A 23695-nucleotide genomic window follows, 5' to 3' on the forward strand; every position below is an offset into this window, starting at 1 on the left:
TTGATTATGATGCTTTAAATCCTCCTGAATGGGATGATTTACAAATGAGGAGATGTAATTGGTAATTGTTCATGGAGGCACAACATATATTCCTCTTGAGAACTTTTAATGTTCAACTTATTCATTAACAAGGAACATGTGACACATAGCTTCTAATTCAACTCCATGCATATCTCATATTTTTACAAAGTACTAAAAACGTATAATTCAAATCCACTTATGAATGATATTTCAAATAAATTTCATCCACAAGACACACACATAGAAAATATGGCTAGAGACGAAAATTGTTGGATTCCAAGCAATAGTTATTCCTCTCAATGATAGTGAAAATCATTAACATCAAATTCGGTTATATTTACACAACAAGTTATTAGCGAACCCAAAAAGTACACAATAATTTATGGTGACTTTTTTAAACAACTTAAATTAGTCGTTGAATTTCTCTAGATCAGGTTTTGAGACATTTATATTGGATGATTATGTTGGATATTAGTTTTTTCATTGCTAACATGTATTATGTAGTTGTTCATTGTTTAAGCAAATAAAGTTCTATGACACGCTTTTCTATTTTGACGTAGTCCACAATACATTCCAAATCATATAGCTATTGTTATCACTCACAATTAACATTATCATTACATGAAGGTTGATTTACAAGGAACTATTATCGTCCACTTAGATTAGCTAAGTAAAATCTCCTTGGATTAGAATCTTTTTCATAATCTGTCAAGTACTGCATCCTTCATTCCATCTCAAATTTTCAAAATCCTAGCTCTTTATCTCACTAATAAAAGGGATATGGTGGTGGATGAAGCTTCTTCTAGGTTTTATTTTGATAATACCAAGAAACTTGTTGAAATGGTTAAAGCTTCGTTTGGATTTTCAACGGGTGGTTGTGTCACCAAAAAAATCATAGGGAAGGGGGGAGATAGTTTGTGGTGGGGGTGGGGATGAATTGATGGGCTCTTTGTTTTGTTTTTGTTATTTTATGTAATAATAAGAAATAATAAAAGGATAAAAGAAAGGGGTGAACTAGTATTATTTGTTGTACAAGCTTTTAATGGATTCTTTTTAATATGGTCAGTCAAAAGGACCAAACTCAGAAGAAAATAAAACCGTTACATATCTTGAACTAAAATTATAATTACTATTATAGTCTGTCTATAGAATATGAATCATTGTAATTTTGTCTATTATCTATATAACTATTATGTTACAACCCGTGGAATTACGGTTAAGATATTTTTAAAATTTTGGAATTACACGAATCGTCCATCGTCCAGGTGCCAAAAGGCATGTTCAGTCCCTATTTTAAAAAATTAACTCGGATCGTCCCTCGTTAGTTTTAAACTTACACGCTTCATCCCTCCGGATATAAAAAGACCATTTTGCCCTTATTTATTTCCTTTTTGATTTATTTTTTTAATTATTTGTTATTTATTAATTATATGTTGCTTTATTTATTATAAAATAATTATTATTTCCTTTTAAAAAAAGAAATAGCCACTAAATACGTTGATAACTCGTCTGGTTGCCCCCTCGCCCCTTTTCTTCTTCAGTGCATCTCATATCTACAGTTAACACCCCGCCGGCGACTTTTGCAACATCTCCGACCGACTCCATTATTCCGATCGTGAACCAACCAAATCAAAACCACCACTAATCGCCTCCCAAAAAACCCTATATTTTTTCGTTCGATAAACCTAGCAGCAACTACCAATCGACATAGCTGATTTCATCAGAATTCCAATCGGGGGTGTTGCAGATCCAGAAGGTGACAAGGTGTAGAAGGCGACAAGGTGTAGTACCTGAGTGAGGGTTTTCTTGAAGCACGTTGGGGACAGCATCAGTGTTATGATGGTTCGATTTCAACACATTCACCTCCGCTGAACAATACCTCTCTCCGTCTTCTTCTTTGATACTTTGAATCTAAAGCTCTGGTGCCGATTTTCATTTCCAATCTCATCTTTTTGAACGCTCCATCTTCGGCGAACAGGTGGTGACGAAGACGAAGGTTTTCAGTTGAACAAATGTAGACTCAACTGTGGAGCTTCGATTTTGACTGTAGAGATAGATGTTTTAAACGAAGATCTGTCGAAACCCTAACCGATGTTAATAGCGGCACACATGTGAGCCGGTGACGGTGAGGGTGGGCGTCGAAAGGAGCCTCTGTCAGATTTAGATTAAGAAAGAGGGTAGAGAAAGAGGTCGAAGACCATCGCAGGAGCCTCCGTTAGATCCCGTCGTTTCCGCCAGAGAAGACGAGCACTAGATTCCGATGAAAAGGCCCTAGAACAAAGACCACAACCACCCATCAGAAAGGGGTGAGGAATGTTCGTCAGAGGGTGGAGATAGTGGTGGTGGTCTGCAGTTTGTATGTTGTGTTTGTGTGCTTCTTTCCGATCAGTAACAATGAAGGGATGGATGGGTTGGGGAAAATGAAGGGGAGAGGGTTTATTTTATTTTTTTAATTGAAATTCATAATAAAAACATTAAATTAATTAAAAAAATAAAATATAAGGGTATTATGGTCATTTTAAATTAGGCATGGACTAAGTTTGCAACAAAATCGTCTTTCAGGGATGAAGCGTGTAAGGTTAAAACAAACAAGGGATGGTCCGAGTTAATTTTTGAAAATAGGGACTAAACACGCTTTCTGACATGTACACGAGGGACGAATGGTGTAATTTACCCTAAAATTTTATTAAATTAATAAGATTAATTTTTTTTAAAACTTTTGTATTAATTGTTTAATATATATATATATATATATATATATATATATATATATATATATATATATATATATATATATATATATATATATATATATATATATATATATATTCATTTGGTCTTAAATATAATATTCTGAAAATATGTGGGTGAGAGCGATATCCTCCATCTATAAGAAGTATTGGCATATTGTTTGAAAGAAACAAATGCTGGAGCGTTTTAAGAATAAAATATAGCATTTAAAGTTAGAATAAAAAGTGCATGATTTTAAAGAAGTTCGATGATTGTAGATATATTAAACAAAAAAATAAAAATAAAAATAACTACAAGAAGGATGCTATAATAGATGATGGAAGCGTTTGAACTATATGTATATTAAACAAAAAAAAAAAAAAAAAAGACCAGCTACACAACAGTAACTCCAAAAGTAAAGATATTGAATGAAAATGGTAAAAAAAATGTCACTATACTTCCATTTTTGTATGTGTTTCTCAAAAAGTCAAAAATACCATTATACTTTGTAATTTTTTATCAAATAAGATTAAGAATGTAATTATGTTGAAATTAACTATTTTCGGTATTTATAGTATCAAAGTGAAATGAGAAAGTATATTGCCATTTTCATCATAAGTACTTACTTAAATGCTTCCCGCGTATCTTAAAAATAAGAATAACACAAATTTTTTTTGAAGGTTTAATGTTATAATCATGTATACATAGTAGAAAGGCAGTTTAGGTAAATATGTACCATTTGTGTATGTTGTTTGTTTGAATTTAACAAAACTAGATTGTTATACATCCATTTACACATATATGAATGCATAGAACAATAGAAACAAAAAACCTATACACAGACAACATACATACATAGCACAATAGAAACAAAAATCACATCCAAAGAACAAATGATAGAAGCAGAACCTATAAGAATGCATAAATGGTTTAGTTTAACAAAGGTTAATGTAACATCCATAAAATTCATAAAAATTAAAAAAAAAATTCCAGCATTTAAAAACCATTATTTATTACAAAATGTTTTCAAAATAGTTTCATATCAGAGTATCCCAGAAATCAAATCATAAAATGGGAGGAGGTGCACGATCACGCCTTCACCTTCCCGCGATCATCCGAAGGACCCGAAACAAAATCCAAAACTATAAGCCCGAAGCTTAGTAAGTTCCCCCAAAATACCAACGTCATACGAACCATAACCATATCATAACAAACAACATGCATATAGAGTCTACAATATGATTAGACCACCCTCATCGGGCCTTCAGTCTATCTGGCCCACTCTCTGAACCTTTAGCATGTCTAGTTCGTCCTATCGGGCCTTCAGCCTGTCTGGACCGTTCTCCGGGCCTTCGGCCTGACTGATATGCCCCATTGGGCTTGCAGTCTATTCGGGCCGCCCTGGGTATGTTGGCCTACAGCACAAAGCAGGTCCACCTCAACCCACCAGCACACAATCAACACATAGATAACAATGCTAGCATGTATAAACAGTTAAATCGATCTAACAGATCAATAATCATAGCATCATCCTATATACCAGGATACCGACCTAATAGGTCACTAAACATAGCATCATCCTATATACCAGGATACCGGCCTAACAGGTCACTAAGCATATCATCATGTGATAACCAGGATAACAATCCAAAAAGAAGGGTCGACATTGGTGTCTTCGACCCTATTGATATAGTGAGAAGAACGCACCTCACAATGTCGATCGAAACTGAAATATCAAACTCCCGAAACACGGCTCCAAACACCAACACCTACAACCACCATTGATCCAATTCCATAAATTACCAAATTACCAAAATACCCTCAGGAGTCAAACTGGTCAACCCTTGGTCAAAGTCAAAGTCAACGGTCAAGGTCAATAGTCCATGTTGATCCAACTCGTCGAGTTCCTTCAGAACTAGGGATGAGCATATGGACCGGGGAACCGGCCGGAACCGGAACCGGCACCGGAACCGGAACCCGATGGAACCGGTCAGGCCGGGACCGGGACGTTATTTTTGTGGATTTTTGGAACCTGGAACCGATTTAACCGGAACCGTATGATGCTATTTTTCAAGGAGCGGTTCCAACATTTGAAGACACGACAAGAACCGGTAGAACCGGAACCGGTAGAACCGCCGGGCCGGTTCGGTTCTTGATTTTGGCCGAAGCCAGTTCCCCGGTCCGGTCCGGTTCGGGCCGGTTCCGGCCAGTTCGGTCCTTTTGCTCATCCCTATTCAGAACTCAGAAAGTCGCGAAAATCCAAGTCAACTCGTTGAGTTACCAAGTAACTCGTCGAGTCCATGCATTATCCAGAATATCAGGAAAAACCATAACCAACTCGTCGAGTCATCTCGTTAACTCGCTGAGTTCATGCAGAATCCAGAAAGCGAGAAACCCTCATCCAACTTGTCCAGTTGACTATGCAACTCGTCGAGTTCCTTTAATCCTTTTCTCATTCAGACGTTTCTAAGTGAAACCAAGGCCCCAAACTGTAGATCTAAATTCCTAGGGTGAAGTTACCACGTAAAGTTGCTAACTTTACGTGCATGCAAGGCTTCAAGAAGCTAAAACACTCAAACTAGCCTTAGGAAGAGGTTTAGGGCAAGGAAAAGGGCCAAAGCTTCATAAAGCTTGAGGCTTTATGTCAATGATGGCCTAGAGGAGTCCAGATCTGAAGTTACAACTTTAGATCGTGCTCAAAACCAGAAATGCTTCAAGGATAAGCTAGAAATAGCCCTAAACTTTTGAATGAAGAGATATAACAAGAAGATGATCAAGGTAATGAATTTTTACCTTCAAATGAATGCCAAAACAGTGTAGATGCTGGATCTACAACCCCTTTTTGTTCCAAGCTTCTAAGTCTTCAAATCTCTGCAATAAAGGCGCCAAACACACACTTTTAGCCTCATACATACTCAAAATAGGGTTAGATCGATTAGGGTTTGCTTATGGACGTGAAAAGGTGGTAAGGAGGATGGAATGAGGACTTAAGGTCCTTTAAATAGGGTGCAAACCCTAAAAATTAGGGTTTTCATGCACAGCCTCTACTCGTCGAGTTGGGGTCCTCCAACTCGTGGAGTAGGTCCCATAAACCACGCGGCCTGATCAGTCTCTACCCTACGAGTTGGGGCAGCTAACTCGTCGAGTAGGTCTATGATTATGAATATAAAGCTTTAAAATTTATATACCTAGGAGTCAGGGTGTCACAATTAATGTTGTTACCTGATGTTTTATTTTCTGTTTAATATGATGCAGCTTTAAAATTTATATACCTAGGAGTCTGGGCGTGTGTGTTGGATTTCGGTGGGAGTTGGGACACGTATTTGCCCTTGGTAGAGTTTTCCTATAACAACAACCATCATTCGAGCATTGGTATGCTACCCTTTGAGCTGTTGTATGGGAGAAGGTGTCGGACCCCCATTTGTTGGGGAGAGGTCGGGCAGCGTGTTATGGGTAGTACCGAGATCGTGCTTCAGATGACTGAGCAGATACAGCAGGTCAGGCAGAGGTTATTGACCGCTCAGAGTCGTCAGAAGAGTTATGCGGACAGGCGCCGATCCGAGCTCGAGTTCCAGGTCGGCGACTTTGTACTCCTGAAGGTCTCTCCTTGGAAAGGAGTGATCCGATTCAGGAAGAGGGGCAAGTAGGGGCCCCGATATATCAGTCCTTTTCGGGTGATCGCAAGGGTAGGCAGGGTAGCCTACCGGTTGGAGCTACCTGCAGAGCTAGGTCAGATCCATGACACTTTCCATGTGTCGCAGCTGCGAAAGTGTATAGCCGATGAGTCGGAAGTGGTGCCATTAGAGGATATTCAGGTAGATGTGGGCCTGAACTACGTTGAGAGACCGGTGGCTATTCGGGATCGAAAGATCAAGATTCTAAGGAACAAAGAGGTGCCTCTGGTGCAGGTCCAGTGGCAACACCGGAAAGGGTCAGAGCTTACTTGGGAGCCGGAGCGCGAGATGCGTGAGCAGCATCCGGAGTTATTTCCAGAATGAGACTTCGAGGGTGAAGTCTGATTCTAGTGGGGGAGAATTGTAACATCCTGATTTCCTAGGTATATTATTTTATTTTTTATTTTGGAATTTGTGGAGGAACTCGGCGAGTTGGAGCCAAGACTTGCCAAGTAGGGTTGCAGATGTTCATTCGGGTTCACGTCCGGACTCGGCGAATCCATTAGTGGATTCGGTGAGTCCACGCTGTTTAATGAAACCCTAATTCCCCGGGTTTGGAGCCTATTTAAGGGCACTTATAGCCTCCCATTGCGGCTACCAGTCCCTTTGAGAGAACCCTAAGTGAGCTAAATCGTTGTGAGGGAGAAGAAGTCACCTTTTGATCCTTGAACCTTTGGTTTAGTAAGAAGAAGGTGACAAGAGCAAAGAGGAGGTGTGATTCAAGCAGTTCCAGAGTTCATAAACTTCATTTTGAGGTAATAGTTCGAACCTCCTTCAGTTTTGGTGTTGATCTTTAGAGTTAGGGTTTTCTAACCCCCCTTTGGAGAGTGATTATGTGGAGCAAATAGTCCCTCTTCGAGTTTGTGCCTTGGATCTGGACTCAAAGAGGTCCAGAGACCTTAACCCTTGGAGCTTTATGGACCAGTTTGGGGTTATTGGACTTAGGTTGCCATTTGTGGGACTAAATCTCCTTTTGATGCCTTGTTGTGGTTGTACAAGCATCAAGTTTCGAACTTTACGTGACATTCATGCTTGGGGAGGCCAGATCTATGGTTTGGGGAAACAGATCTGACCTCAGGAGGTCAGTAGAGTTTGTGCATGGCATGAACTCGCCGAGTTGTTCTTGGGACTCGGCGAGAGGGTTAGGGTTTCACGTAAATTGTTCAGCGAGTAGACTTGCCGAGTTGGGGGATGACCCAGTGAGTCAGGAGGGAATTAGAGGACTGGAGTTCAAGGCGGTACTCGCCGAGTTGTTCTTGAGACTCGGCGAGTTGAGTCGGGGTGGCCCCGCGATTCATGACTGGTATGAATTGTCGAGCATAGGGAGGGACTCGGCGTGTCAAGTGGGACAAAGAGTTAAAGGACATGTGAGAACTCGCCGAGTCACCTGGGTGCACTCGGCGAGTAAGGTCAAAGTGGGACCGTTGACTTTTGTTGACTTTTAGGGTTTGGTCATCAATGGAGTCCTTGTGACAAGAGGGGAGGGTAAAATAGTCTTTTACCTTTCTGAGGGTACCAATGGCAGGTTGAGTCTAGTCTCGAGAGTTATATTTATAAGAATATTTATTTATGTGAATAGGCGGAGGCTAGGCAATATTTTCCATCGAGTCAGAGATTTACCGAGACGCCTGAGGTGAGTCTTCTCACTATACTTTACCTAGTGTGGTAACAGAGTTATGTGACAGAGTACTATAGAGTTATATTCCAGTGTATTTGCATGTTATTTATGTGTTGTGATTTATTGTGATATGTGCTATGCATGATTCGGAGTTACAGAGTTGGGACTTTCGGGTCCCTAGAGTTAGGGCCAGAGGGCCTATAGAGAGTTGGGGCTGGAGGGCCCCACTGAGACACATTGACCAGAGGGTCGACAGAGTTTCAGCCTCGGGTGGCTATTATGTGCTAGAGTGGTATTTTGGGGAACTCACTAAGCTTATGCATTGTTATGTGTTATGTGTTATGTGTTTCAGGTACCAGTGATGACCGCGGGAAGGCGCCGGCTTGATTCGTACACACACATGGGATTCTATGTATTGTGATATTAGGAGATATTTTGTGAAACAAAGACATGATATTATGACATTTTATGAATGAATGAATTTGTAAAAATGTGATTGAAAATGCAAAAAATTGTTTTAAATTTTCACGGTGTTACAATAGCCATAATTTCAGGGATTCTTATTTAAATCAGTGAAAATGATAAGGAGTTCAAATTTCAAATCCCTAAATTTATGGTAAAAAACGGGTATATAAAGATGACATTAATATGTTTTTAAAGATATATACCAAAAAATCTGGAAGTTGTTATGATGATCTTAATTTTCGTTTGTAATTGTATATTCAATTTCCAATTTTTGTTTCTAATTGTATATTCAGTTTCCAAATGCTGGTTATAAGAGGAAGAAAGGAAGAATGGGTATATAAGTGATTTTTTTTCGGAAAAATGGTTGTAGGATGGACACATGGCTGAAAGGGAGTCGTTTATTAGATAGGGAGATATCTCATCTTACTGGGCTCATTTTATCATCGTAAATTTAAAAGTATCCAATTTAGCCCGATAATTCTTACTCTCAAATTAGTTAGTGTATCCAATCCAATTTATGCCGAACTAACAATCCACTATCTAATTACATTTTTTTCATCTATTAAAGTCATAATATTAGACCAATCCAAATAAAAGCTATGATGTGATCCTTGTGATTTGGTCCGTTTTGACACTAAAAACGATGTATCCCATAATTTCGTGTACTACCATAAATTACACTATCAAAACATCCTATTTATTTACTCTTAATAAATTGAACTATGAAGGATTGTACGTGTTGACTGTGTTGGAGGATATTTGAGTAGGGTGATTGTGGAGAACCAGATTTCTTTTGGATCATGTAAGTTCACTTTTCGAATTGATATTTCCACATGATGCATGGGTTACAATATATCCAGTCTAGGATAATCCTAAAGGACACTTTTGTATCTAGACACAGAAATACAAGCCAAATCACCAGAAGGTTATGAGTTTGTGTAGAAGAAGAAGAGCTAAGAAGTGTATATCTTAGCTCAATTAAGGAGCCGTATTTATATACTAGACATATTAGGGTTTTTGTCTTTCAAATTAGTTAGGAGAATCACGAATTTAATGGCATAATTAATGGTCACCAAATATGATAAGATTTATCAATTTTACCATAAGTACCCACTAGAATTAGGATTTTCCATAATGTAACTAATCCAAATTTTCGAAGACCTTTTTAGGCACTGCCCTAAACCCCACGGGCCAGCGATACCACTGTCAGGGGATCTGTCCTTGGACCCCGCTAGGGGCGTTGCCTCCTTGACCTCCGTCTTTCTGTCGTACCAGATTATAGTTCGATTTTATGTATGCATGCACTCCACATTCACCTAACATATAACATAGAGTACAAATAGTAAGCCACTTAGCTCAAATATTAGTTCTAATTACATAAAGACATTTGTCGCATTGGTTTAATTTAAAAACATATGACAAAATAATCTCATCAAACTTTTGTTGCCATTGTTTGGGGGGCTTGTTTCAACCCATACAAATATTTTACCAGTTTACATACTATATGCTCTTTGCCGGGCATAACAAAACCTTTTGGTTGTTTCATGAAAACTTATTAATCTAATTCACCATTTAAAAAGGTTGTTTTGACATCCATTTGATGGATAATCAGATTGTGAATGCTTTCCAAAGCAATTAACAATCTAATTCAACATTAGGTTTTTGTTAAAAACCTTGAATGACCAACCGGGATTTGTACTTGTCAATAGTCCCATTAGTAGTCATTGTATTTTTAAAATCCATTTGCAACCAAGTGGTTTTGAACCTGGAGGCAAATCAGACAACACCCAAATGTCATTCTCAAGAATTGATGACATTTCACCATCAATTGCTTCCTTCTAAAAGACGACATCCCGATAATCCATGGCCACTTGATACATCTTAGGATCATCCTCAATACTATAAATATATTAGTATTCAAGACTTATTTCATTCCTTGAACCTTCCACCAAATAAAGTTGGGCGTCAGATTTGAAATTTTTCGCAATTCAGCCTCTTTTGCGTCTATGAAGCTATTGTGATTCTTGTCTATTACCACCATCTTGACTATCTGGATTTTGCACTTCATTAGTGGCAAAAATCAGATCCTTAGTCCTTTGAATCGATGAAAAACACATTTCATCAAAAATTGCATCCCGTGACTCGATAACGGTGGTAATCGGTACCGAATCATCGGGTTCTATTACATGAAACTGATAAGCATTGGAATGTTCAACATATACAATGAATATACAATCAATTCCACTTTCTTCCAAAAGTTTTTCTTTTGGGCTTGTTGAGTTTTACAAATGTCTGACATCCCCAAACCCGAAAATAGCTCAAATTTGGCTTTTCCTTGAACCAAAGTTCATATGGGACTGTTATGTTCCTTCTGTTTGAAACTCTATTCAACAAATAGCAGGCCGTTAACATGGCCTATCCCCAAAATCCCTCACTCAATACTGAGTATGAAAGCATCGAGTCTACCATTTCTTTAAAACTCGATTTTTACGTTTGATGATTCATTTTTGTTGGGGGCGAGTATGGGGCTGTAATTTAATGAATGATACCTACTGATTGGAAGTATATAGAATCCATATATTCACCTCCCCGATAAGTTCTAAGACATTTAACCGGATTTCCCAATTTCAATTCCACCTAAGTTTTGTATATTTTGAGCTTTTCCAATTAATGCTTCATTTTTAGCATTAATCAAATACACATAGCAAAACCGAGTACAATAACCAATGAATATGACCAAATACTTTTTATTTCCCAAAGATGGAGTTCCCGATAGATCTGGTCCCGATTGCAATGGGGGACGTGTGTGTTATAGTGGGCATGGATTGGTTGAGCCGATTTGGAGCTATCATAGACTGCGAGCGTCAGTTGGTGACGATACGAGACCCTAGTGGGGGAGTACTTACGGTGTACGGCGAGGGAACCCGATGTGGGTCAGTGTTTTGTTTGGCTGCCAGGGCAAGGCAGAGTTTGCAGCAGGGCTGCAGCGGATTCGTAGCCTATATGATGGACACACGAGTGGCTGCTGGGAGGCCAATTTCGATTGACGAGGTTCCGATAGTGTCCGAGTTCCCAGATGTTTTTCCAGAGGAATTTCCGGGTGTGCCTCCTGAGAGGCAAGTGGAGTTTCGTATCGATTTGGTTCCGGGAGCAGCACCTATCGCCAAGGCGCCTTATCGCCTCGTGCCGCCTGAGATGCAGGAGTTATCCTCGCAGCTTCAGGAGCTGCTGGGGAAGGGGTTTATTCGACCGAGTAGCTTGCCTTGGGGAGCGCCGATCCTTTTTGTCAAGAAAAAGGATGGTTCACACCGTATGTGCATTGATTACCGGGAGTTGAACAAGTTGACGGTCAAGAACCGTTATCCGTTGCCGAGGATCAACGATTTGTTCGATCAATTGCAGGGAGCGTCTTGGTTCTCCAAGATAGACTTGAGGTCGGGATATCACCAGATGAGGGTTTGGGATAAAGATATCCAGAAGACAGCGTTCAGGACTCGTTACGGACATTACGAGTTCGTGGTGATGCCTTTCGGGCTCACCAATGCACCAACATCGTTCATGGACCTCATGACGATATCTTGGTGTATTCAAGATCCAGAGAGCAGCATGAGGAGCATTTGAGGGAGATCCTCGGAGTTCTGAGATCGGAGAGGCTTTACGCCAAATTCTCCAAGTGTGATTTTTGGTTACGAGAGGTCCAGTTCCTAGGGCACCTCGTTAACCAGAAGGGGATATTGGTCAATCCGGCAAAGATCGAGGTGGTGATGAGTTGGGAGGTGCCGAGGTCACCTACCGAGATCAGGAGTTTCCTTGGTTTGGCTGGTTATTATAGGATATTTATCAGGGATTTCTCTAAGATCGTCGTGTCACTCACCAAGTTGACCCGGTACGAGATGTTTGATGGATCAGCCCAACCTGAATATGCACGGACCACAAGAGTTTGAAGTATTTGATGGATCAGCCCAACCTGAATATGCGCCAGAGGAGATGGCTGTATGTGGTGAAGGATTATGACTGTGAGATCCTGTACCACCTGGGCAAGGCTAATGTTGTAGCCCATGCCCTGAGCCGTAGGGCAGAGGGCGCCCCGATACGAGATGTTTGCATGAGATTGACAGTGATGACTCCGGTATGGGACACCATTTGAGGGGACCAGGCGGAGGCCGTGAGACCGAAGAACCGCAAGAGGGAGCGAGTGATCGGGCAGGTATTGGAATTTGTTACTGATAGTCGAGGACTTATGACCTTCCAGGGTCGGGTTTGGGTACCGTTTGTGGGCGGAACGCATACCGTCTTGGTGAAGGAGGCGCATAGATCGAAGTTCTCGATCCACCCCGGGGACACTAAGATGTATTTGAACCTGAAGAAGGAGTATTGGTGGCCCTGTATGAAGAGGTATGTTGCATGGTTCATAGAGAGGTGCTTGACCTGTTGCAAGGTTAAGGCCGAGCACCAGCGTCCGCATGGTAAGTTGCAGCCGTTAGAGATTCCCGAGTGGAAGTGGGAACAGATTACCATGGATTTTATCACCAAATTGCCGAGGACTGCCAAGGGTGTCGATGCAATTTCGGTGATTGTGGACAGGTTGACGAAGAGCGCTCACCTCCTTGCCATCAGTAAGAGCTATTCCGCGGAGAGGCTGGCAGAGTTGTACGTTAGGGAGGTGGTATCGCGACATGGAGTACTGATCTCGATCGTCTCAGATCAAGATGTGCGTTTCACTTCCAGATTCTGGAAGAAATTTCATGAGGAATTGGGTACGAGGCTGCATTTTAGTACCGCATACCACCCACAGACCGATGGACAAAGCGAGCGGACGATTCAGATGCTCGAGGACATGCTTCGGGCATGTGTACTGGATTTCGGTGGGAGTTGGGACACGTATTTGCCCTTGGCTGAGTTTTCCTATAACAACATCCATCACTCGAGCATTGGTATGCCACCTTTTGAGCTGTTGTATGGAAGGAGGTGTCGTACCCCCATTTGCTGGGGCGAGGTAGGGCAACATGTGATGGGCAGTACGGAGATAGTGCTTCAGGCGACAGAGCAGATACGGCAGGTCAAACAGAGGTTATTGACCGCTCAGAGTTGCCAGAAGAGTTATGCAGATAGGCAACGATCCGAACTCGAGTTCTAGGTCGGTGATTTCGTGCTCCTGAAGGTATCTCCTTGGAAAGGAGTGATCCGTTTCAGAAAAAGGGGCAAGCTAGGACCCCGGTATATTAGGCCGTTTAGAGTGATCGCGAGGGTGGGCAAGGTAGCGTATCGCTTAGAGTTGCCTGCAGAGTTGGACCAGATTCATGATACCTTCCACGCATCCGTGCTTTAGCTTGTGTGTGTGTTTTTGAGCTTGAAGTTATATTTTCAAGGTGAAAAAGGAGAAGAAGGAGCCATTGTTGGAGCTAGAAATTGAAGAACAAGTGTAGATCCGAGTTCTACAGTGGTTGGAGATCCCTTCTGAGGTAAAAAGCTCAAAGCTTTCCTTGTTCTTCATAAGTTTTGCTTTTTGGACCATTTTTAGGGTTTTTGGTTCAAAGTTGGAGACTTTGTGTGCAAAGAGTCTCCATGAGCTTAGATCTGACCTTTTCTAGAGTATATTGTGTGAGGATTCATAAAAATCCAGTCTTGGACATGGATCTTGTGTCATGCATGAGTTATAGTCTCATTATGGAAAGAGGAATGGTGTTTTGAGAACAAAGTGACCTTTACTTGTAACATCCCAAAATACGAGCCAAAAATTTCATTTTTAAAACATATTCTTAGCAAACCTTAAGAATAAAATGTTCACTGATCATATCATTTTATAAAAGTTATCGCATGTCTTGAAAAACATTTCATAAAAACATAATAAAGTCAGAGTACAAATTCCCAGGAGGATCTCATAGTGCGGAATACAAGGCGTGTGTGTGATGGGCCGCTACCGCGCCAGCTCCTTCCCCTTCGAAGAAGAGGTACCTGAAATCAAAACTGAAAACTGTAAGCACGAAGCTTAGTGAGCTCCCCCAACATACCATATACCATACAATCACATAACATACAAATATTGTCAGGCATATCTGGGTGCCCGACCTACCCCTTCGGTCCTCTCGACCGGATACTGACCAGTATATCTGGGAGCTTGCCTCCCCTTCGGTCCTCTCGACCGGACACTGACTAGCATATTTGGGTGTTAGTCTCCCCTTCGGTCCTCTCGACCGGATACTGACCAGTATGTCTGGGAGCTTGGCTCCCCTTCGGTCCTCTCGACCGAGTACTGGGGACTATTTCACCCCCTACCACTACCACCTAACACATATATCTCAAACTATCTAGCATGGCTGGGCATAACCGCCCCTTCGGGCCTATCGACCGGTGTTCTGGGGGACTATCTCCCCCCTACTGTCACTAGCACATAGCATCATATCATACTAGCACAATAACATATCACAGGTAGTAGCAACCTAGATGAATATCACAGAGACAAACATCTATCATACAACCCTACTGGTGGGCCGACATTGTGGCCGTAGACCCACCGCTACTGGAAGGCAACTCACCTCAAAGTAGCTGCTGATCTGCGTGGGAACTGACTGTCTTCTGCTGCTGCTTCGGAAATCCTCCAGCTATAATTCCCACAAAACCCTTAGTCAAATACTGCTAACCGACCTCAGGGTAAAATGACCATTTACCCCCAACCAAACCAAGAGTCAAAGTCAAAGTCACTGCCATTTGACCCGACTCGCCGAGTCCCTATCCCTTTGTCTGACCATAAACCCGTCTTTACTCGTCGAGTTAAGCATTGACTCGACGAGTTTTCCTTCTAAACCAAAGGCCAATAGTCCTTCATCCTACTCGCCGAGTTGTATGAACAACTCGCCGAGTTCATCTTCATCCGAAGAACACTCTATGCTGAGACTCGCCGAGCTGTATGAACAACTCGCCGAGTCTGTTCTTGAGGCAAGAAGATTGCCTTGAACTCGCTGAGTCATGGCATTGACTCGCCGAGTTACTTCATGAGTGAGTCTGGCTTCCGACCCACTGAGTCACACCCCATGACTCACTACTCCAACCCGCAACACGAAAAAGGGGAAAACTCGGGGACTCGCGACTCGACTCGCCGAGTCAGATGAACGACTCGCCGAGTCTGCCACATGCAAATACTATATACACGATTCTGCTTCAATCCAACTCATACCATACATAGATATGGGTTTCTAGGGCCTGGTTAACACGTAAAGTTTCCAACTTTACGTGTAAATAAACACTAATGAAGGTTTTAGGGCTCAAAATGCACTAAAATAGTAGATCTAGGGCTTTCATGCAATATGGCTCCATAAAGGCAGTAGATCCAAGCTCTTGGAGCTCAATCATGCCTAGATCTAGAGGCTAAACAACTTATTACAAACCCTAATACACAAACAATCTTGGGGAGAGGCTCAAGAAGGACTTTCATGGAGCTACAGGGGACAATAAGCATGAAAACAGAGGGAAACTGAGTTATGCCTCAAGGAAATCACTGAGATAACACAAGGATGCCTGGCCTCCTTCTTCTCTTCTTGATCTACTCTCCTTCCTTTTCCAAATCTTCAAGAAAACACACCAAAATGCTTCAAACTCACAAGGAACAAGGCTTGAACGAAGTAGAGAGCTTTGAGGGTGAAGGGGGCGAGCTTGGGGACGGATAAGAAGGTTTAAATAGGGTGCAAACCCTTGAAATTTAGGGTTTCATCAGACAGCGGGGACTCGCCAAGTCGCCAACTTAAACGTGCCCCCAAACCCGTCTCTACTCGGCGAGTCGGGCCTACAACTCGCCGAGTCCAAGGCTAAGAATGAAAAATACTTAGATAGATTTTACGTACCAGGAACCAGGTGCTACATTACAGCCATGCAAAGGCTTAAAGCTTTCAACTTTATGGATTAAGTCATATTAGAGGAGTCAGATCTGAATTTTGGATGCAAGTCTTAATCGATTAAGACCTGAATGAGATGGATAAGGAAGTTGGGTATTACGCTGGGCGTAATCCCAGTACGCGCGGCGTAAAGGGCCGTGTACCCCGATTCTGTGAAGGCTCCGGGTACGCCCAACATACACGTTTGGTACGCGCAGCGTAACCTGGAGGGTTGACTTTTGTTGACTTTTAGGGTTTGGTCAACTTTAGTGTGTTTGAGCAAAGTAAGGGGTAAAATGGTCTTTTACCTCTTCTGAGAGTGATTAGAGGGAATGGTCTAGCCTTGGGAAATATGTTGATGACGAGTGTTTATTTCATATGATTAGGCGGAGGCTAGGTCCTATTTCACAGAGTCCGAGATTTCCGAGTTACCGAGCTACACGAGGTGAGTCGTCTCACTATACGTTACCTAGAGTGGTGTTATGTGTTGACCATAGGGTCTTATGTGCTATGTATGAGATTATGTGGTGTTATGTGTTGACCGGAGGGTCCAACGATACAGACCGGGCCGGAGGGTCCAACGAGCTACGGGACTGATGGGTCCCGCTGAGACACATCGATTGGAGGGTCGTGTTATAGCCTCGAGTGGCGTATGTGTTGTATGCGATATTTTGGGGAACTCACTAAGCATTTATGCTTACAGTTGTTGTGTTATGTGTTTCAAGTACTAGCGAGGACCGTGGGAAGGCGCCGGCGTGACCCGTACACACTAGAGAAGAGATTTGATTTTGTGATCTTGGGATATGTTATGTTTCGATAACTATTGTTGAATACTTTTGAGAATATTTTTATATAAATTTGGTTGCTGAAAAATGAAAAGTTTGTTTTGAAAATCTCATCGTTACAAGTTACTAAGAAACGCCAAGGAGAAAATGCAAAGTTTTATGTCAAGTAGCTTTGGAGAATGGAAAAAAGATTGCCTTCACTATTGTATCTTATAAGACTAGTTGTGAAACCCGTATATTATACGGGTTGATTAAAATAAAATTTTAAATACGAATGATTAAACTGGAAGTTTATTTGAATTTAAAATTAGAAATGAGTAAAAGTTATGAGAAGAAAAAACATAAAAAAAATAAATTAAAATTATTTATTTAGTTGTGTGTACAAAACATGTTAATTATAACAAAATATTAAATATGAAAGTTTATACTATAAATTTATTTAAAATAGAAATTGAAGTTTGAAATTTGAAATTTGAAATTTGAAATTAATATAGCCATTATGATATGTTTAATTTATAGAAACTAAATTAATGATATATTGAAAAATAAAAAATGAAGTGAATGACAAGTGGAAAATATCTCAAAATTATGAGAAAATGACATATGACAAAATTATTTTCATTTATTAGGTAGGATGTGTCCCCGTTAATTTTTTTTTTTTTTGAACTGACAAATACAAATATACTAATCTACTCCTAAACTAACACCTAATTCTCATATGTCCATGACGGGACTTGAACCCTCGACCTCAAGAGGGAGGACACCACCTGATACCGCTGGGCTAGGAGCCTTTACACAAAAACCAAATGGGCCCATAAGTTAAGCCTTTACACAAAAACCAAAAGGGCCAAATTCGATATAACTTTTGTTATTAATTAGTAGTAAGATGACTAATGGAAATATTTTTTTATAATTAAACGAGTCAAGTAAAGGACACATTTGAGATGTAATTAACGACAACGATAGAATATTATGATTTCTCGAATTAAAATAAGAGTTGATTATGACTTGAGTGTCGATCGTATGTAAGATGCACTTGCTTGAGCATCCTATACAAAATGTATATAGGTGGATATACTGAAAAGGCTTGTTGTTGACGTGGTCCGACTTTCTAGCCTGATTTGGTGTAGTGGGCCAAGTCCATGGTTGCATGAGATACAAACAATTCAGGCCTGCTAGGCTCAAGCCCAATATTAGTAAGACCTCTTTCCATGTTCTCAATTGATTTCCCGTGATAATTTATACACAAATTCAATCTTGAATAAAGAAAATTCTAGTCAAACTCAAACAGATAATCACAAAACTAATAATAATGATAATGAACACTAATGATAAACGTTTACAATGTTCACCTCTACTTACCACTTCTATTTCTCACACATACACCACAACCGTCTTAACATAAATTATTTCAGTAATCGCTCACATATTTACACATTATATTCTATATCATAATACAAAATATCATTACCATAATGGCAACTTTACGAACTAAAATTTATTCACTAGGTTACATGAACAACAATCACCATCAAACACACAAGACACCAAAATGGTAAAGATTTACAACCATGGTGAATCGTAAATGGGAGTCACAACAGCTTTTGTTTGAAGATACTTCTCTAGGGCTTCCACACCATGATCCTTTCCAAATCCACTCATTTTGTAACCTCCAACAGGGCACCCCGAATCAAAATTATGGTAACAATTTATCCATATGACACCTGCCTTAATTGATCTCGAGACCCGATTGGCTATATTCAAGTCATTAGTAATGATTCCAGCTGCTAGACCATATGTCGTTGCATTTGCTCTTGTAATCACCTCTTCAGTTGTCCTGTAATATTGTTAACGTGTCATAATCTAGAGAATAATACCACTTAGTCTGATAAGTTATATATGTGTGTGTTTTTGTTACTTAATGAAGAATAACGAATTACTAAAAAGTAGAGAATGCAAGCTTTACTTCCATGTCACTTTATTAAAAGTTAAAACAACAATTAATGGAAAAAACATGGCCTTACTTGAATTTCATAAGAGCCATAACTGGACCAAAGATTTCATCCTTTGCAATAAGCATATCATCCTAGTTTAAAAAGGAGAGAAATTAAATTACTAACGATGGATATTAGAAATCTGAAATGTAGTTATGGATACATACCTTAACATTTTCAAAGATTGTTGGCTCGATATAATATCCCTTGTCACCACAAGGCCTACCACCAACTAACAACGAAGCACCTTCTCTCTTTCCATGATCAATGTATGAAAGTATTCTCTCATATTGTTTCTTATCCACCTTCAAAAAGAGAAATATAAAGGCCACTTATAAGTTATAACACTTAGATTTTCAATTTAATAACTTCATTGTAAAGTAAATATATATAATACTTGGGGTCCTTGTTGCGTCTTAGGATCAAAAGGATCACCAACGACCCATGTTTTTGCCTTTTCAACCAATTTTATCACAAGCTCATCGTAAATGCCTTCTTGAACAAAAACACGTGAAGTACAAACACAAATTTCTCCCTATATACCAAATATAACATGGTTTTAGACAAAATTAATATCAATGATATTAACATAAAATAATAAAACAAAATTTTCAAAATACCTTGTTAGCAAGACTCCCAAAGAGAGCAAGATCCGCAGCTTCGTCGACATTTGCATCGTTAAAAATCAGGAGAGGGGATTTCCCCCCGAGTTCTAAGGAAACTGTTTTCAAATTGCTGTTAGCTGCAGCGTGCATTATTAATCGTCCGACTTCCGTTGAGCCAGTAAAACTAACCTGAATAACAATGACATTTGTCATTAATTTTATAAAGTTACATGTTTAAACCATTACTTCTTCAAAATAAAAATAAAAATAACGAACACTATTTATATCCATATGCGAAGCGACAGCAGAACCCGCGGTATGCCCAAATCCTGTCACAACATTGACAACACCATTCGGGATCCCCGCCTATTAGAAAAAACATACAAAAAGCTAGTCATCATAAAATGGTACACATTTAAGGGTATGTTTGGTGCGCTAACTTAAAATATAAATATAGTTTTTTGCTTATAAATTAGCTTATCAGTAAATCAACTTATCAAAAGCTAGCTTATAAGTTTATAAGTTACTATAAGTTACTTTTGTGATCTCACCAAACACTAAATTGCAATAAGTTCAAAAAATAAAACTAGCTTATAGCTTATGTGCGCTGCCAAACATAACCTAAATCATTAACACCAACCTAAGTGGTTTGCTTACTAGTTTAGCCAAATGGGCCAAGTAGAGAGCCGAGAGGGGTGCTTGTTCGGCTGGCTTGATGACCATGGTGCAACCGGCGGCTAAAGCCGGTGCACATTTAAGAATGAACATGCCACTAGGGAAGTTCCAGGGGATTATAAGGCCAACAACTCCAATAGGTTCAAGCAAAGTGTAGCCTTGAAATTGGCGAGACAATTTCAAAGTTCTTCCGTGAATTTTATCTGCTGCCCCAGCAAAGTAACGAAGTTCTTTTGATACATCGGGGATGTCAACATCGGTTTCAAAACTAAAAACTTTACCCGCATCAATCGTTTCCAATGCTGCTAATTCTTCAAGGTTTTCATCGATTAAATCCGCGAATTTGTTCATTATTTTACCCCTCTCCTACATATATATATGATTAGGTTAATCACTAAAATTGCAACATTATAAGTAATTACAGTCATTTACAAAGTAAGAGAAAAGGAATATATGAGTCCTTATCCACAGTAAAAAGTTAATAGGTAAAAAATAATATATGTTTAATCATGAGACTTCTATTATGAAGTTACTATATTCTTACCACCATACCAATTAAGAAAACGACGCCCACAAAAATTTCAACCATCACATCAATGAACTATCGTATATCATGGTTATTTTTTTTCATATATAATTTCTAACATAATCTATTTTTACTTATTAAATTAAGCAAAAATAATTAAATACATACACATCCGGGCATACGAGGCCAAGAACCATGATCAAAAGCTTCTCGGGCAGCTTTTACCGCCAAATCGACATCTTCTTTATCTCCTTCTGCGATCTTTGCTATCACTTCTTCTGTACCCGGATTTATCGTATCAAATGTTTTTCCTGTTTAATTGTTGGTTTTCAATATTCAAAATGTAAATTTAATTAATATTTAAAGAATTAATGAAGAGACAATGAAAAGATGAATGAAAAGAAATGGACCAATAATTCATTGATTGTATGATTCAAGATGGAAGATTGAAAAAGGTGAAATGTCAATGCTTTCCACAATTAACAATGGATGCCTGGTTAATTTGGATATCTATCATTTTGGTTTTGTTTGATTAGTAAGAGTTACGTATGGTTATATATGTATCATTAAGATTTAATTAAATGATAAAGACATTTCGATATTAAAAAAAAAAAAATCTTAGTTAAAATGTATTTTGAAATATGGCACAATCTAATCTCACCACATACCTTTCGATTAATAATAGTATAAATGTCCAAATTTCATGAGTCGTATCTAAATGAGTCTTTAAAGTTAATTTATTGACAATATAAACTGTTTGGTTTTGGTTTTTTTAGTAATATACTAATATAAAATATTTGGTTTTATTCTAAATGAGTGTTTGAAATTAATATATTAGTAATATAAAATAAAATATTTGGGTTTGGTTTTTATATAGTGTCTGAAGCTAACATAAAAGTTTGACTCTACGGGTAATCTTCTAGATGAAGTAATCTAGTTTCTATTAAAATAAACCTTTTGATTCATAGATTGTGTATGTGTCAAATAAAATCTAACCCGTTTTATTCTTTATTTATATACAGTTAATTAATTATCATTAACAGCTGTATTCGGATATTATCATTTTCAATCATCGAAAGTTGAAACACAATTTGAATAAAAAAGGAATTTGTATTCGGATATTGATTTTTTTGTCCAACGTGTATCAATCATAATGAGACGATTGAACATTATTGCAAGACCACTTCTTCTATTTGGCATCAAATAGTTTGTTGGTCGGATTGGTTGGATTTGAGCATATTAAAGTTACTTCTGTATAAAGAAAAATCTAAGACGTTTTGGGTGCTTTAGAGTTTTCACAACAATATGTTGTTTTAATGCAAGTCTATGTTCCAAAAAAAAAGTCGAAACAATATGGTTTTAGTTACTATTTACGTATTTAGAATGAAAATGTTTTTTTTTTTTTTTTTTGATATTGACACAGTAAAGAACTAGAAACTTTAATGGTCGGATTGGATATGGGCTGGGTCACGGACTCACGGTCATTAAAATTTTAACGTCTTGTGTTTCATATATACATGGCTATCACGAAGAAGAAATTACAAATCATTTCACAACAATTATTAAACATAAATAATCAATTTTAGACAATAGAACAAGAGATGATCTTAAATTGTTATAGCTCGCTTTTTCTGTTATATAAATAGATGAAAATTAGACGAAAAATATAGAAGTAATATATTTGTGGGAGTATCTAATTAATGGATCTTTTTTCCACTTCAGTCGTGTATAAATAAAATTAATTATGTCTTTATAGACAAAATGTTGTCTATACAATTTTTTTTTTCTAGACTTACTAATGAAACTAAATAACTATTTTTTTACCCTTAAATATCAAAAAACTAACTTTAATTATGATATTTATTAAATTTTAAAATTATTTATCATGTGAACTTAAAGAGTTGGGAAGGAAAAAAAGATAAAATAAATAAATGAAACACTAATGTATATCGGTCCAGATTAAATACTTAATAATTAAGTTCATTTAATAAAAAATAAGTAATAATATGTTTGATCAAAGATTATATCAATTATATAAAACGTAAGTGTAAGCATGAGTACAACGCTACTATGTTATCTTCAGCACAATTTAACATTGGGTAGGGAATAGAAAAGAAACCTGAAACGGAATCAACAAAATCTCCATTGATGAAAAGCTTTGTAAACTTTATACTGGGAATCTTCTTGTAAATCTCTGAGTTGATGTTTCCGTTACTTCCTTCCGCCATGGACTCTCTCTATCTTTCTCTTTGAGTTTATTCCACCCTCCAACACTAATTTATATAATCTCTCTCACACACACACACACACACACACACACACACACACACACACACATATATATATATATATATATATATATATATATATATATATACTAACCGTTTACCCGTGCCAAGCTATGGATGCAAATTGTTTTTTCAGAAATTAGTTCTCAGAGACGATTAATTCTTTTGTGTAAATAGTTTACAACATCTAAACAATTATCAATAAGAGCTATGCTAGCAGAAAAGAAATCAATAAGATTTAAAAATGAAAAGTTAGGGTTCTTTACAAACGTACATGAATAAACGATTGACTGTGAATTATTAATCGTGCAACACTTCTTTATAAACCATATTTGATATTTAGACTCCATTGACGTTGAATTATTCATTAAGGATCACTAATAATTTTGTAGTGACACGTGATAACCTCTGGATAATGTCACATAAAGTTGGTTATGCAAGAAAAC

General features: G+C 38.6%; 1 protein-coding gene across 3 annotated transcripts; it reads right to left on the reverse strand.

Annotated features, from left to right (window-relative positions):
* Positions 1–18453: 18453 nt before the first annotated feature.
* On the reverse strand, positions 18454–23239 carry LOC145069400 (aldehyde dehydrogenase family 2 member C4-like). Of its 3 annotated transcripts, none has more exons than XM_079016326.1 (9): positions 23081–23239; positions 21130–21272; positions 20418–20801; positions 20037–20126; positions 19776–19949; positions 19553–19690; positions 19323–19460; positions 19186–19247; positions 18454–18998 (listed from the first exon to the last, which is right to left on the reverse strand). In XM_079016326.1, exons 1-9 carry the CDS (start codon positions 23187–23189, stop codon positions 18725–18727), a joined length of 1512 nt encoding a protein of 503 aa, XP_078872452.1. In that variant the 5' UTR covers positions 23190–23239; the 3' UTR covers positions 18454–18724. The 3 variants fall into 3 exon arrangements, with proteins under 3 accessions (XP_078872452.1, XP_078872454.1, XP_078872453.1); XM_079016328.1 differs by lacking the exon at positions 23081–23239 and adding an exon at positions 21372–21490; XM_079016327.1 differs by lacking the exon at positions 21130–21272 and having other exon boundaries at positions 23081–23222.
* Between the last annotated feature and the right edge of the window lie 456 nt (positions 23240–23695).

The sequence above is a fragment of the Lactuca serriola genome, chromosome 8, assembly GCF_051521515.1.
Source record: "Lactuca serriola cultivar US96UC23 chromosome 8, Lser_US96UC23_V15, whole genome shotgun sequence".
NCBI lineage: Eukaryota > Viridiplantae > Streptophyta > Magnoliopsida > Asterales > Asteraceae > Lactuca > Lactuca serriola.

Coding starts and splice junctions, on each gene's coding strand:
- LOC145069400 (XM_079016326.1), bottom strand. CDS start 23,189: ATGGCGGAAGGAAGTAACGGAAACATCAACTCAGAGATTTACAAGAAG. Junction 19,950..20,036: donor CGCATATGGATATAAATAGT/GTTCGTTATTTT, acceptor ATTGTTATTCAG/GTTAGTTTTACTGGCTCAAC. Junction 19,461..19,552: donor AGACGCAACAAGGACCCCAA/GTATTATATATA, acceptor CTCTTTTTGAAG/GTGGATAAGAAACAATATGA.